The sequence below is a fragment of the Eulemur rufifrons genome, chromosome 6 (assembly GCF_041146395.1).
Source record: "Eulemur rufifrons isolate Redbay chromosome 6, OSU_ERuf_1, whole genome shotgun sequence".
NCBI classification, from domain to species: Eukaryota; Metazoa; Chordata; class Mammalia; order Primates; family Lemuridae; genus Eulemur; species Eulemur rufifrons.
This window is the reverse complement of record NC_090988.1, coordinates 86,993,279-87,010,884: the sequence shown is the minus strand read 5'-3', so window position 1 is coordinate 87,010,884 and position 17,606 is coordinate 86,993,279. Positions and strand designations below refer to the sequence as shown.

At 36.2% G+C, this 17,606-nt stretch overlaps 1 protein-coding gene across 1 annotated transcript in view; it reads right to left on the bottom strand.

The window, feature by feature from the left end:
- HSD17B12 (hydroxysteroid 17-beta dehydrogenase 12) overlaps nt 1-17,606 on the bottom strand; it is a 150,898-nt gene that overhangs the window by 25,589 nt on the left and 107,703 nt on the right. The window contains exons 5-7 of the mRNA XM_069469852.1: nt 15,784-15,848; nt 14,901-14,945; nt 620-654 (exon numbers count right to left, since the gene is read on the bottom strand). Coding sequence (XP_069325953.1) covers nt 620-654; nt 14,901-14,945; nt 15,784-15,848 — 145 coding nt within the window. The remainder of the gene's footprint in view (nt 1-619; nt 655-14,900; nt 14,946-15,783; nt 15,849-17,606) is intronic.

Genomic DNA, 17,606 nt, shown 5'->3' with positions numbered 1-17,606 from the left:
ACTTCATTATATTTCAAATAAATAGAACTCTACAACATATTTCTCAATAAAAAATGAAGACATCCTGCATGTCTTAGTAGAACCCAATTCAATCTGGAACACAGAAGGGACCAGTGGACATCACCTTTTCCTCCAAGGATTAGTTTGATATCTTGTAATCACTTTATACCATGCCTAAGTTCCTCACACATCCATTCTCCCACTAAGAACTGAAAACCTGAGGATGGCGGTCTTGCTTCATGAAACTTCACTGATTTTGGCAGTGAGAGGGTACAGCTTTAAGAAGGTATTCCCGGGAATATCCCAGGAATTCTATCTGCCCCCTCAGAATAGCAGGCAATTGAGTTAGCGAGGGTGACTCAGGCAGGCTTTTTAATCCTGAGCTAAAGGAACCACTACAATCCTAGAGAGGGAAATAAAAAGGGAATCGAGTGGAAAAGGCCTCCACCACCGATGACTCATGCTCCACTGTGTGACTCGCCTGGCACATCCCTCTGTGGCTAAGACATGGAGGCTTGGTTCATTAGTCACTTCAGTGAATTTTTCAAAGAAAGGATTTTCCCTATAAATAATAATGAGCTCTGCCTCTGCAATATTTGTGTGTAAGTCTGTGACTCACCTTTCTACCATGCCGGGCAGCACCAATCGTGTCATCTGCAGGAGAGAAAACAAAACATTCACGATGGCCGAGGATGCAGGCAACAGATAAAGGTGAAGAAAATCCACTCACACAAAAAAGAAGGGAATCACGAAACCACTCACCACCTGCACAGACAGCAGTTTATTTTATGTACTCTGTATAATTTGGCTGTGTCAAGAGTGCATAAAAAGGAATCAGATGAAATTACTGGAGGTAATACTGGAATACTTTCAGTGAACTTGGCTAAAATTAGTCTTGTCTGAAATGTAATACCGGCACAGGGATCTTCAAATAATGAAGGGTGAAATCTATGTCTCTCAAAATGCATTCGCAGAAAAGGACATATGTTATCACAAGAAATATCCTGTCTACCAAGACTACGTAAGCTTTCTAATCTCAAGAGCTCAAATAATCTTTTCCAATCAAAAAAAGCCTTTAGAAGAACACCATAAAGCGACATGTTGGTAAATATTAACTGTATCTTATTATTCATTTGTCTTGCTGGTCTAGCTAGTTTGATTAAAACTCATCCTTAAAGAGAATTAAAGTTATCTGTGATCTCTAGTAACCAACAATGAAAAAGTGACACCTATATTTTTTAAGGACTTCATAATTATTAACCAAATACATATAATGAGACAGGCTGCTTCTAAACTGTTTTGAGATATTATTAACCAAGAAAAGTCCAAAAGTCCAATGGGCTTAAGTCAAGATCACATTATAGTTAAGTACTGAGGTTGGAACATGAATTCCTGACTCCTAGATATCATCAGTTCCTTAAGAAACAGATGCTGTTTTGGAATAATAAGGTTTGAATGCATTCCAAGCATAGAAATTTTAATCTTTCTATCTTGAATAATACTATTTATTAAATAAAATAGTATTCTGATGAGAAGAGAATTTTTTTTTCCTGGAAATATTTTGAAAAAAGAAAATGCCATCCAGACTTTACCAAGGTAAACTTTGCCATGTGGACATCCAAACCAGATGTCAACTCTAGAGCTGTCACGTTGTTTTCAGTAAAAACACGAGTTCAAGCTGACACTGCATCATAAAAGATAGGCTGACACACTGCCAACTTCGAAACAAAGAAGTATCTTCAATGTGTAGGGAAATCATTTCAACAGAAGTATCTGGATTTGGCCAAATCTTCCAGCCCAGATAAAAAAAAGAGAAGCCATGAGAGAGAGTTTGGGCTAAAGCATTCCGTATCGCCTTCCTTCTTACATACAAGTGTGTGTTTTTCCATATTAAACTCGCCTTCATAGAGTGATAGGGCAGAGATTGCCAATTGTCCTCCAATATTCCTTCCTTCCTTCCTTAATACTTAGTAGTTGATTTTCAGTTGGACATATGGCCTCTTCCCCATCCTCAGTGCCCCCATAAAAAACACTTTTTCTATGACCCATCATGCAGCTGTATGTAGCTCTATGACCACGTTCTATCTAATAAGATGTGAAGAGAAGTAATACATATGCAACTTCTTGGTCGTCACCTTAAACGGGGGAACAATCTATGTTTTCTCTTTCACCTTTTCTTCTTCTTGGTGGCTAGAACATGGATGTGATGGAAGGAGCCAAACCAGCCATCTTGGAACCCAAGATAAAAGCCACGTGCAAACGGTGGCAGAGCAGTGAGGTGAAGGAGGGCAGGATCTCTAATGACTGCAGGGCTACTACACCAGACCTTGATTACATACCAAGCTTTCTATCTGAGAGGGAAATAAATTTCTATTTTGGTTAAGCCACTACTTCGTCTCTGTTACAGAAGCTAAACCAATATTCTAACTAATATGATTGACCATTTGTGTTGATAAAGACTGACCAATGTAATCATTTTAAGACTTAAAAGAAAAAAAAAATCCCCAAAGCAAACTCAATCAGAAACTATGCCAAAGCCCAAATAACCTTGATATTTTATTGTTTTTGCAACATGGTCCTATCTTTCTTCTTTCTAGGTTTGCTTGACCCAATTCAAAATATGCCCCCTGGGTTTCAAATCCAACTTTAAGAACCAAGTCAGGGAAAAAGCTGATTTCAGAGTTTGTGCTTCCAACAGTCACCTTTTCTCTTCTTCTTAAATTAAATAACTCTTCAAATTTGCTTACATATTTCCTATGATTTCTCTTTTCATAAAAGCACACAGTAATTGTTCAATACATAGCTATTGGATGTTTAAGGTAAGTGTGGTATGTAGCCAGGCCAAAGTTCTATTATACTTACTAGTGGTATGACCTTGACTTAGTTCCTTATCCTCCTCCATAGAGTCCCTATGTATTAAATGAAGAAGGTGTCCACATTACAGGTTATTATATTCTGAATCCCAAGTGCAGTAATATACATAATGGACCTAGCACAGAGCACACCATGGAGAAGATTCTGAAGGGAAATCAGTGCCCCTTCCGGTCAGCCTGCACTCCCCTTTGAGGATGCAGCAGCACTAAGCATCCGGGCCTGCCTTGCAGCGTGGTGTGCCCCAGACAGTGTAGAGCCAAAAACAGTGACGCATTTTGAGGTCATCCAGTTTGACTCACACATGAAGTTTCTGGACAGTTCTGTCAATGTTTTAAAACACCTCAGTTAATATCTTCTTGGGGTAATAAAATTGTTGTATTATAAAATTGGACTATAATGACCATTGTATAACTGTAAATTTACTTAAAAATCATTGAATTGTACACTTAAAACAAATGAACTTTACAATATATAAATTATTCCTCAATAAAGCCATTTAAAAATACCCGAATAATCATATGGATAAGAATTAAAGAACCAGAATCACAAAATACATTTGATGTCACTTTTATCAAACCCCAGAGATAAAAGAGCACTCAAAATGCTCTATGCTTTATGCTTTATTGCCTGGAGCAACATGTCGTAATAAAGAGTCATTCTTCTGTTCGGTTGAGGCCATGTATCTGCCAGAACCCGGGAGGGTGGTGAGAGCATACCATTTAGAACAGATATACAAATAAATCATTACAAGACAATGCTGTGTGTGGAAAAGAAGACACTGATGTTTAGGAGAAAGCGCATTTATGTCTGGGGAGTCAGGTAGAGCTTCACAGATTATGTTTCAGTTAAGTTCTAAAAGCATAAATAAAAGTTTACTAGGCAGAAAAGAAATTCCAGTAGAAGAAATAGAATGCAAAAAGGCAAACAGCTGTGAGAAACCACAATGTATGCTATAGAATTGATGCATTTTTAAAAAACTTTGTTGGATGAACGAGTTAAACATATAAAGAAGTAAAAAGTATGTGCCTCCTGTTACATATGTCATGCAACTTGCATTTACATACAGTACTACATCATAGAGAGCTTCCCATGCTAGTACAAACAGATGTACATCGGGCATGTTAACAGTGGTAAGGTATTTTATTGCAAAGGATAGATTATATGAATTAACAGTATTTAAAAACATTTTTTTATTTAATACATTTCATCAGGGGACCATAATGCTTAACAATTGTATTACAAAGAGGTCCCCAAGCATTTTGTGAAGAGGAGCTATTATTCAGTTCCTCAAAGCCCTGAGATCACCAGAAACAGAATGAGGAAAGAGACTAGTAATAAAAATGTCCTTACCCAGGAGTGTGTGTGTGTGAGCACGGACACACTTGTATTAAGGAAATGAGATTTGTTAACTGCAGCTAAGTGGGGTCCAGAAGGGGTAGCCACTGCCCATTGAGCTCTCCTAAACAGGTTCTCTTAAATTTTTAGCTGGAATATTGAAGAAATATGAATGCACATATCATGAGCTAGTTTTTCCCTTTCACCATGTGCATGTTATATATTAAATGTCTCCTTTTTGAATGGTAAAAATTATCCAGACAATGATCAGAGACCAAAGGAAACTCCATAAAATATAATCATACTTATACAATTATATCATTAGCATGTTAAGCATTAAATGTTTTCTTGATGGCCTTTTGTATATGGACATGTTCAAAATATATTCTTTATACATGTGACTTAAAACTCAAAAAGTTTCAATAACATAACACAAGGGAAGAAACACTACTTCAGATGTCTGGCTATTAAAAGACCAGAAATACTTGTTGAATATTCAATGACCAAATGATCCATCAGCAAAGACACAGTCTTCTCATGTAAAAGTTAAATTCTTTCTTATAGCTCATTGATTTCCCCTTTTAAATTCTGACTCTAAATTATTTCTCCTTGTCATAAAATGTAACTTTTTTTTAATCTGTCACATATTAACAATGAAAATCCTGAGAAAAGTTAATTTGAAATCTGCATACTTTTATAACATTGATTGTCTTTGCCTATATTGAAATTATCATTCCTTCTGATCAGATTATAAGTCACAATAAATTCAATTTCAAGCCTTCTTTGCTTGGGTATGTATATATAAACTGTTCTTAATATTCTATGCATAAGTAGAGGCTTCATTATGTTCACATCAAATTAAATTATCTTTAACACCAAATTTTACATAGGATATTTTAACTAAGCTATTAGTAGTCTCATTTGTATGCATCGATTGGTATCTTGATATCTGGTTATTTATACCAATATACCAAGCATCTCTGTGAAATCTCACTATCTATCTGAACTTTATTTCACAGCTCACAAGCTGTTTCTGGAGTTAACTCAATGCTAATTTTAGGCCATCTGCAGGTGATAATTGCTGTACCAGGAAATTTTTTGTTCCTCTTAACATAATTCTAAAATAAGGCTACCATAACTTGTAAGTTCAGTGGTTAGGAATATTAGATTAGTGGTAAACATTAATTCGAGACTAGTTTTCTTCCATGTTGAGATTATTTCCAAAAGTATACAACAATTTTAATTTAATTCTTTCCTAAGAAGTAGATAAAAGTTGCAGCAACATTACTTCTACAACAATAAGAGCTTCAAAGTGTTTCTTATATATATATTTATATATATATATGTGTGTGTGTGTATTTTTAGTGACAGTTTCACTAATATTCACCACAAAAAAGTCCTAGATGCCTAAAGTCTAAGGAGGACAGGTTAATATATATGTCACATCACGCTTAGATATTACGTTACTTTATATACAAGCTAGCCATAAAGTATACAAATATATAAAGATAAACAAAAGTCTTCATGACAGCTAAATTTAGAATTCTTCCAGGGGATACCACATATTCAATTTCAAGAGTGAAATATCTACTGGTATTTACTGGTACAGCTATGCATATTCTGGCTGGAAAACAAATAAGGGCTCATTTAGCTCATACAAAATCAAAATTAGTATTAATAGAGCATTTAGTTGAGATACATAACTCAAAAATACATTGGCTGGCCTAGAAACTCCTTGAAAATGTTACATTAAAATGTAACCATCTGTGGGTAGGATTAAAAATGATTTATTTTCTTCTTAGTGTTCACATATATTTCTCATATTTTTGGCAACAATCTCTCATTGCTTTTACAATTCGAAAAACTGCCATAATCTTATTTCTACAAAAAAATCCAAAAAACCTAACGTGAGTATAATTTTTTCTCTTTTACTTCTGTAGCATCAGTATTTAATAGTTTGTAGAAAGAACTTTATTTTACACCCAGGAACAAATGTAGACTCTCCCACTCATTAGGTTAGTATAAAAATGATCTATACTAAAACAAGCAAATTATTTTTGTATCATGCAGCCTCTGGTATTTGGTCATTTTTTGGAGAGAACAGTACAAAGAAAACATTACTACATAATGTTTGAAAAGATAACCAAAGATGCAAATGAAAAGATTACATTAAAATTCAAGATGCTTTGATAAAATAACAAATATTATCACCTGTATCACCATTTTATATAAGTAGAGAATAAAGTGTAACAACTTGCCCTAGAATCCAGGGAAAGCCCCAACAATACAGGCTATTCATACATAGAACTGGAACACCACAAATAGCCATTTTGCCTACCTCTGCCCTGCCTCTACCCCAAAGAAACCTGCTTACAGTAAACAGGATCTGAATTCAAGTAACTGAAAATGAACCCACACAACTTAGAAGGAAACAATTTCTTAAATGCAAATACCTTAAACAAGTTTTCAACCGTAGTCATTAGCAGTAATCTTTCAAAAATCATAGTATAACAGTGAAAAGAATTACAGAAAGCAACAATGTTACACAATACCTATTTTGCAGAAATTATTATAGATGGTAACTCCATTGGAAGTCATACTAGAATGACACAGCACACATTTCCTGTGGCAAACTATATAATTTGAGCTCTGTGGTACCAAGAACACAACTTAATTAGAAAGTCTTAGAATTTCACCTGTGTAGCTAACAGAGTATTTAGTGCACAGAGGGTGGAAAGCTTAATTAGATAAAGTTTTTAGAGTGGTTTGAGATCTCCAATTTTTATTTGATTTTCCTTTCTATTAATGTTAACTCTTTGTGGAAGTTAAGAGTCCTCCTAGCCATTTTCCCCACCCATTACTCAACCTGAAATTCAACCCCATACCACAAAAAACAAAGTTTTTCCTTTTGTAATAAATTCTGGTTTGATCTACATTAAAATAATTTAACAAAAGAGAAAGAAAAGAACTTTCTACAACAGAGAGCTGCCTACTGATTAATAGTAATGAAACTAAAGCCAAAATTTAGAAACTCTAAACAAAAATTTTAAAAAAGAGAGCATATACCATTACACACTGTTCTTCCAAGTTTAACATACTATAGTATGCTAAGTAATAGCTTAGCTTACAGTACTTACATTTTTCCAAAATAAGCTCATTTCTCAAAAATGACCGGTTTGGGGAGAAAATAATCCTTAAAGTTCTCAAAGAGATTTTTACATTTTCACCCATATATAAGGTATTTCTCCTCTAAACTAGCTTCACTTTGAGCTGGAAAGAATCTTAAAACCAATCTATAACTATGTCCTCATTTTCGAAAGAAGAAAACCGTGGAAAGAGTGGGGCTGTCATGCAGTTTGGCAAAACCATCATCTTGTAGTTATGTCTGAAGCAGCCCGTTGCTATGAGGCTTTAAGGGCTAAATGTACCCAATCAATTGGAAATTTTTAAGAGCATAATAATAGCTGATTTCAAAATGGATTAAAAGATTTTAGACATTAACTTGGAATGTCTTCATTTAGAAGAGCCCTGAGTGGGGATCACTGGTGAGGATCATACACTTCTTCCCACAATTTATTAATTTCCTAATGCTGTTAACTTAAATTCTTGGGGCAGGGTGCTGGGATGCATTCTTAGCATGATCCCTCAATTAAATACAATTAATAATAGCTTGCTGAACAGAGATTATTCTTATGGATTTTCAAATTAATAAAGGGCTCCCCCTACTGGTACCATGTCACATGCCAGAGGCAAATCCATATAAGAAAATGAAAACAAATGTTTCTGTTCTTTTCTTCCACCTGTCTCTCCACTCAAACATTTATCATCTACTCCAAGACACAGCATTAGGCACTTCTGGCTAAGTGAGATAGTATTAGGGAAAAAATGAGCTTTGCAAAAGCATGCAAAGGGCTTCATACTCTGATTCTGATTTCAGAGAATCACAGGGGTAGAACACAGTATAGTCTGAATGTTTGTGGTCCCCCCCGCCCCCCGCCCCAATTCATATGCTGAAATCTAATGCCCAATGCAATGGTATTAAGAGGTGGGGCATTTGGAAGATGATTACATCACAAAGGCTCCACCCTCGTAAATAGGATTATTGATCTTAAAAAAGAGGCTTAAGAGAGCTTGCCTGCCCCTTCTGCCATGAAACAATACAGCAAGGTGCCATCTTTGAGGAACGAGGCCTTCACCAAATACCGAATCTGCTGAAGCATTGATCTTGGACTTCTCAGCCTCAGAACTGTGAGATATAAGTTTCTGTTCTTCATAAGCTACCCAGTCTAAGATATTGTGTTACAGCAGCCCAAACAGACTAAGAAGAGATTGATTTAGTCAATGCCATTCTAATCGCTCACCTTTGCCAAGCAGTTCGAGTAGACTGAACACCTGGAGTCCCCTGGAACAGGGGAACTCTAACTCAAATGCCTAAAAGGTCCAGGCAGGGAACGTAAATTAGGGAGATAAACAATAGGGCCTAGCGGGAATGCAGTGATTTGGAGAGTTGCAGGCCTAACTGCTTATCATATTCAGAACTACTCAGCTCTAGTCACTTGTTGCCATGCAGTAGTTCAGGTCAGTGTTATCTAATTTTCAGATTTTTCCTAAGAGAAGCTAGAAATCTGGGTGTGAAATTTCCTAATTTTGAAAACTGAGCCAGCCAGAATATGTCGATAGGCCTATGTGGCCAACAGATCATTGCTTTGCAACCTCTGACCCAGAATCAGAAAGGGAACTCACCTACCCATTCCACATCTGGCAGATCCCACAATTTATTTCAGTGTATATAACAATTGAGCCAAGTTCAACCTTCTAGGGCCACATAAAATCAGTGTGATCCTTATTCCCAAAGAACTTGAATTTTCAGTTTTTAAAATTCATTCATTTATTTCTTCAAAAAACATTTGTTGTACACCTGACATGTGAGCCCCAGGGCTAGGATAAAGCAGGAAAGGAAAAGGACATGGTACCAACCCTCATAGTGCTTACAATCTGTAGAGAGGCTCGAAAGTGAAAGAGAGACTCAATCTAACAGAGACTGTAAACTAAAAACGAAATGCTCAGTGAAGGGAAGACAGGCAGTGTGCATTGGAACTGCATGAATGAGAGACCTAATCCAGTCTGGAGGGGTCATGGTCTCCCTACCCAGCCCCACCCCTAATAAAACATGGTTTCAAGTCCCCACCTTGGTTGAATATTTGATGAAGGAAAAACTAAATTACAACTAACTGCCTGCTTGAGATTCCTCTTCCCCATCCCTCTTATAAAGTGAACAAAACTCAATGGTACTTTGCTATAAATGAAAGTTGTTACATTTTACTTTGGGCCACACCCCCAACCATTTCCTTCTCTGCTCTAAGGAAGTTGATAATGAAGGTCAAAACACCCCCACTATTTGTCAGAAAGGCCAGGATATATCCTAAGAGGTGCAGCTGTAGGCAGGGCCATTCTCTAGCTTCTAGCTTATCCACCAAACCCAGTAGCAGCTTCAGAGTTCAGTATCATTTGCAGGAGTGGTTTTCCAACTCTTGCGTAGGGGCTGCAGGCAGCTCAGCTAATATTGTTTGGGCAGTGCTCATGTGAAAAGGAGTGAAAAGTTCACGGTCTCTTGAGGTCCAAAAATTATGATTAAAGGCATCAAAGAACAGCCTGGCCCAGAGAGGGAAGGCAACCCCAAATTTGCTAGGTGTTAAAACAAGTGATCTCAAATCAGAAACAAACAGTACAAACAAGATCTATTTTAAAACTTGTCTTTGGATTGATGTGAAAATCAGTACACAACCTGTTTGAAATTAGACCTATATTTGCCTGCCTCTGGAATTGTGGTACTTCTCCAATTTTCCATTTCTCTAACAGCAATCAATAGCAGTTCAACAATTTCATTAGCAAACTCTCTATTTTGGGATGGAAATCCCTCCAGGTATAAAACTGGAACTGTTTTAGAAAACAAATACCTTGAGGTTTGTCTCTACACTCCACCATTTCTGGTGTGAAGGTCATTGCTTTTGATGAAAAATAAGACTTAGATTTTAGTCACAGAGCATCTATAATCATAAGACGAAAACCCTATCTATAGGGACTTCTCTTACAGTTGAGACTGATCTACCTGCCATATTGATCACCTAAAAAGAATTTCTATACCACTCAACTTCTCTGCAGGGAACAAGAACAAGACTAAATTTATCCCTGAAGGATTTGAGAGCAAAACTGGAAAAGCAGGCAACAAGGCTTCAAAAACATCCCTGGTAAAGGGAAAGCCCAGTTAGTAAGCCACTGAGAGAAAGAAATAAACCCAAAATATTGGGTAAGGTTAAAAAGTGAAACAATCAAATGGAACTGGAGAGGTAAATGACCTGGAAGAGCTGTTTATGATTAAACATCAGGGCTAGGCCGGGCATGGTGGCTCACACCTGTAATCCTAGCACTCTGGGAGGGGAGGAGGGAGGATTGCTTGAGCTCAGGGGTTTGAGACCATCTTGAACAAGAGTGAAATCCTGTCTCTACCAAAAATAGAAAATAAACCCAGAGTGTATTGTGGCACATGCCTGCAGTCCCAGCTACCTGGAAGGTTGAGGTAGGAGGATCTCTTGAGCCCAAGAGTTTGAGGTTGCTGTGAACTACGATGACACCACTGCACTCTACTCAGGGCAACGGAGTGAGACTCTGTCTCAACAACAACAACAACAAAAAAAAAACCAAGGAAACTGAACAAACCTCCTCACACCCACCCCCCAAATTTAAAAAAAAAGGAAAACTGTTTCTCAACATCTATGAACCAATGAAATGGAAAATGCTTACGTTTCTCTCCTCATATATCCATATATATATGATTATAAACTATTTATTAAATGCATATAGAGAAGTGACTGGAAAGGAATACATTTTAAAAAAATCGGGGAATATTTTTGGGGAATAAATTTGGGGAATATAATTGGGGAATATTTCTTCCCCAATATTCCTCTGGACCACATCACCACCACTTATCTGGCAATGACCTGTAATTCCTTTGGTCTCAGGATATTTCACTTTTATCATTCTTCTACTGGGATGTGATATGATTTTTATAATCACCTGACCTACTAATCCAGGACAGGAACACGTGGACCTGAAGGAATGGAAAGCCAGGGCATTCAATGCTCAGGGCACAGCACAGACTTATAACAAGAAGCAGGGCCCCACCTAGCAAACATCTCCCAATTAGGGGCACAAGCCCAAACCTTCAAGGGCAAACTGACTTTACCAGTCTCTCCTTTGCCTGTTATTCCCTATCATGTGGGTTTGGTGAGAAGATAAAACTTGGACCAACATTGACGGTGAGAAGAGGTCTTTTGTATATAAGACTTTTTCAGTGAATTCATTGTGGCATTGGGCTGCAGACATCCATGTCCCAGTTCCCCTGATGCCCACCCACCATAAAACCTTCTAAGATTTGGTAGCCAGACCAGTTTTCATCTTCTTATAAGTTACCCTAAGGCTCTAAACAGCCATTGCTACTGAAAGTGTGATCCTGGCCCTGGGAACATAACACAGTCAACTAAAGAACAATAGGCACAATTCATCCAAATATATTACAGAGCAAATCACAGCGGCACCAAAGAGCCCTAAACGTGGGAGCGTCACACACAGAAGATAGAAGGCCTTTCTCTCAGTATGAATAAGATAAACACATATACCATAAAACACATATTGCCATGTCACTCTCCCACTAGAACTGCCTTTCCAAAACGCAGATTAGATCACACCTTACTTCTACTTGAAGGAGCCCAGCACCCAAGGTCCTGTACAATCAGGCCCTAACTTCCTCTTCTTGCCTGCTGGCTAGTCACTGCACATCGCTTGCCCCACTGCTCCACTCAAACCATTTGCATAGCTGAAGGGTCACTAGTCAACTGTGTTCAGAGATGACAACTACACTGGTCCTGCCTATAGTACAACAAAAACTAATCGGCTATCCTCCAGATGGTATTACTTCCATGATCCATTTATTCTCTAAGTCGAGAGTTTTGAATTGTTTTTCCATTAAAAGTGCACATCACAAAGGTACAGGAAAATTCAGTTTCATATTAAAGATAAATTAAGGGATGACTATTTGGCTTAATGAAGAAATATTTTAAATAGCAATCTCCCTTAATACTTTAAAAATGCGATTTAGTTTGGAAGAAAAAAAGCTTATGTACAAAAATTTGAAGCACATATCCAGTTCTTCTGCCACTAATACTTCCTATCAATATGGCTCACAAGTGTTTAATAAATTACCGTTTGTCTCGATTAACTCATTTCATAGGAACACATGCATATGACAATGTGAAAAAAGAAAGAGGAGGAGGAAGAATGAAGACGTGGGAGAAGCACTTTATAATTTGTCAAGATATTAGGAATGATACCTCATTTTTGTTTCATCATTTTTTTTTTTTTTAAAACTGAAAGATACTCTATAGTGCTTTTGGATTTGTGCTGTTTTATTCACACCTTCCCTTTTGCACTATTTGGTCTTTGCGCAGGGGCATGATGTGAGGACCACTGCACACGCTGATCTGTGCTCAGATGCTGCTTGAAGGATGCAGTCTGTGGCCATGGAGCACAGCAGGCTGACTGATTCTCACAGATTAAGGGCAGGACCGTGGCCTTTTATCATTCGTATTCTGTAGACTGCCAACCAAAAATGCATGTTCGAGGAGACAGAGGGGGCCAGTGTTTTACACCATAAGAGAAAAAAAAAAAAAAAAAAAAAAAAACCCACAAAAGTGCAGACAAGCAGGAGGTTATAAGAGAAAATACTAATGGATCTAGAGTAAAAACCTTACACAGTTTTTCTGACATAAGAGTTAAAATTATCAGGAGACTAATTTTAGCTAGTATTAATAATCCTATAAAACAAAATTGAAACGCTTGAACATATTTTATCATTAAGTCAGTAAAATATATTATGAAACACATGCACATTGATTTAACACTCATTAGTTTCAAGCATTTGGCCAAATGTACCAGCAAAGATATATCAAAATAACAGTACATATCGGTCATTTCAAAAGGCAAAAATCCTAAAATATGTAAATTGTAGGCTAGAAGTGATATCAAAGTCATAGTTGCAAATGTTTACTAAAAATGTTTACCACTCCTGAGTTTAACAACATTTTGAGAGCCCTTACTATATGATCTGGGCACTATTCTAAGAGCTTTACACACATTACCTTGTTTAATACCTCACAACTCTGTGAGGCAAAGAGAACTATCATCCTCAGTTAACAGACGAAAAGCTGAAGTACATAGGTTAAGTAATTTTCCCAAGGTCCAATATAACTAGTAAATGGTGGAGTTATTTAATTAACTTGAAGCCTCATGTGGATTATTAAAGAATAACTGCATTTATATAAATATGCTAAGAAAATACCTTCGAAACTGTACACTGTATTCACATTAACCAGGTTTTAAAAGCATCGATGTTGTGCATGTGGGTCTTGCTGCACGGTTCCACTTGTACCTCGTTTACCTCCTTAAACTGAATCTTCCATGACAAAAAAAACTTGGTTAATACAACAAAGGAAAAGATACAGGGGGAGTGATTATTTGTTTTACAAAATTGTCATTTTATAATATAATTCATTTGAAGTACCTTTAAGTAGCAAGCTACCAAATGTTATTTGTCTTCTAAAATTGAATTAGCACTTTTAAACCACATATATGTCACACAGGCATATGTGTATGCACAGCCATACATGAAAAATCGGGCAAGGCATAAGATTGTGTTCTTGGATTTGAAATAAACATGTAAGGGTTATTTATAGTTTCCCTCAGGAGATGAAAACACAAGGAAAATTTTTCTTTAAATGTTCACAATAGAGAAAAAGACCACAATGCCATAAAGTGAAAATTAATAATTAAGTTCTTATTTATATTTATCTGGTCAATTATAATAGTTTTGAATTAAACATTTTTTGATTTCCTTAAATAAACTAGTATGTATGAGTAATTGAAAATGGATTTCACTTTCTATAGGTATGTTCAAATTTAAAGTATCTGATACTACCCGTGGGAATTCTGTCTTAGGCAATATTTTTCACTGCTCTGGTATGTATGATCAAGGTATGGTATCTTTTCTGTAGTTACTGTTAAAATATAAGGAAAAATCGTGTGAAGATGCTCATGTTTGCTATGTATTCTTTCTTTTGGCAGATGCTGACTGTGTTGTCTTTGGTTGGCATATAAAGTTATACGGCTATAAAGCATGCTTATCAACTAGCAACTAGACTAGTTATTATGTGTGGCTTACAAAACTCACCCTCATTACTTTATAGTCCCGTAGTCCCCACGCAATGCTTTATCACAACATTTACCAACTCAAATGTATCACAGGGGAGACAATATAATTTATCAGCGATGAATAACATGTGGATGAAATCTTTGTAAAAATCAATCTCCAGCTTAAGGTGGGTTTTGTAGTCCCTGTGCCTACCACAGTGTTTGCATATAGAAGGCATTTAATAACTGTTGTTTTTAAAAAGCAAAATAATACAGACACTGTTTGACGTTCAGTTCTTTCTACTTTCTGAGGACATAAGTAAATAGACCACTGGAATGCATACACACATCTAAACAAGAGTAGACTGAAGTGAACAAGCTGATTATGTCAGTGTTTTTATATAGAAAGAACCAAAAGAGGATGGCATATTTATAAAGAAGCTGCTTACCTTACAAACGGAAAGAACGTTAATATTTATCAGTTTCTTGATGGTCTGTAAAAAAATTAATAATTTTATATAGATTTTATCACAAAAGTGACCCTATTAGATATATACTTAAGTAATCTAGAGATGCACTGAAAGTCTCCCCAGATATTACAGAGACCTTGCAAAATGACAAGAGTTGAGGTGGAGAGGCAGATTTTATTTTACTCTCAATGTTACAGCATTTTTCTAACAAGAGTAAATATGCAAAACCCAAGGTATATATGAAAGTAAAACCTGGAAGCAAAAAGACACATTAAATCTAAAATAAATAGAACACTTTGCAATTTCCTCTCTGCTAATATGGAGAATAGAAATTCTTGAACCTAAGATTTTCTATAATTTAAAAAAATTTACATAGTCCTTCAATGATATGCTTTTCTAGTTTTTGGTAAAGGATTATGCACACAGCAAGGGCGTAGCTTTCATTTTGGCAGAGCTGGTTTACCTGAATCAACCACGTTGCTATATATTAACATATCTGCAATTTTTAAATTGATGTTTAGAATCGTATTACTTAAAGTAGAGCTGTTTTGCTATAATACAAATCAAAATAAGAATAAAACTAAAGCTATTATTGAACCTGGCACTGTATAAATGAGATGGTAAATATTTTCTCATTCAATCCTTCTAACATCCCTATTTGCCTATTTTATGAGCAAGGAAACTGAGACTAAGTATGGTTAGGATCATCCCCAGGGCTACTCAGGTAGTAAGTAGAAGAGTCAGGGTGTGAACCTCAGGCAGTTGGAATCTAGGGCTCAGAGTCTGAATCATTATACCATATTGTCTCTCCATGACCTGCATATGTTATTTTTCCTGCCATAATATACAAAGAAAGACTTACATTGTCCAAGTCAGGAATGTCCAGAAAGTATTCAGGATACTCATATGACATTCCCACGTTGTTCACTGAAATAGGATAAGATCATTAGCTGACTAATATGTGTATATTTTAAAGATTTATTGAAATAATGGCATTAAAGATACTGAGGCTAAAATGATACATATAATTATATAAAATACCATTTATAGCTGGAGTGACTTTTCCCATACTTTTCTATCTAAAATCTGTCCATCCTTAAAAGTCCAGTTCAAATGTCTCTTCTTTCCTTAAGCCTTTCTGTACCTATCATCCAACCCTGACGAAAGAACTTATACTTGCCTCTCACTTTTCATAGCCCCTTGGGATATGTGTATTCTACCTCTGTAATAAGTCATTTGTAGATGTTACTGCAGATCTTAAATTTTCATAGTGTACTAGAAAGAGCAGAGATAACTGTGGCATAGGAGACTCGAAACTTGAATTCTAGTTATAACTGTTTTCAGAAAATGCATGAATTGGGACAGGTCATGTACAATAAGCATCTCAGTTGGTTCATCTCTAAAATGAAAACTCATTTAATCATTCAACAAATATTTACTATACACTTTTGGGCAAGACATGCTGGGAACCAAAAGAAGCAGGGGGAAAAAAAAAGTTTTGGCATCATAACATATAATTTAGTAGGAAGAGAAAGGCACTCAACAAAAAGAATCAAACAATTATTTCATTCCAGTGCAGAGTGCCGGGGGAGCCCATCTCTGAAAAGCCTGACTTCATCTGGGAAGTGAGAGAAGGCATCTTTCTGGTGGCCAAGAGAGTGGGTCACAATAAATGTCTTTAAGAAACCATCTATCAAAAGTTGAGATAATGTCTTAGTTTTCCTTACACCCTGCCATTTGCAATCACCTAAGTTTGGGGCTATAAGACAATTGACAAGATATGAATTTATATATAATTAGGTATGCAACTTTAATACTCAAATATCCTATGGTTTTCCCTAGCCCTGGAAAGACAAAGACAAACCTAGAATAAAGAACGTTTGCAGGAATCAAAAAATAAATAAAATGTCTTGGAATTTAACTAAATAACTCATGAAATGCATTATCTATCTAGCTATCTATCTACATTTAATTGTCACAACAGCCCTATTAGGTAGTTCCTATTATTATTTCCCGTTTACATATTAGGAAACTGAAGTTCAAAGCAGTTAAATAACTTGCCCAAGGTCATAGAGCAAAGCAGGCCAGGATTCAAACTCAGGAAATTTGACTTCAGAGGCTAGGCTCTTAACCACTACATTAAAGCATTCATATGCCTTCATCTAGTAGTCAACTCAGAAAAAGAAAATCAGTAATAACTGGATAATAGACAGAAATCTGATAGCAATGTTTAATAAAATTGTGAAGTATTTTTAAAAAGAGAGGTTTTGGATGCAAAAAGATAATGAAATTATGATCTGTCTGCTAAGGCTTATAAGGAATTGTGCTAAATAAACCTGATAGTAGTAATAGCAACTTTTGAATAGACTAACAAAATTGATAGTTCAAAGGAACTCAATAGGGCTCTAAATTTAACTGCAAGCCAGTCACTTGAGGCTGTGAGTCTCAAGATTCTACTTGCAAAATTCAGTCAGGATGCCTTGAACAATACCACCGAAATCTGTCTGACAATATGTAAGCAAAGGACGATGCCAAAGCAAACTGTATTTAATTAGTACTCATGCTTATCTGAATAGGGATAGTATCTAAACATAATTAATAACAGCAGGTCCAAATCCATTTTTATTTTATTCAATAGGTTCTCCATCCACCAGGGGTCCTAAGAATCAATGCTATAAAAGATCT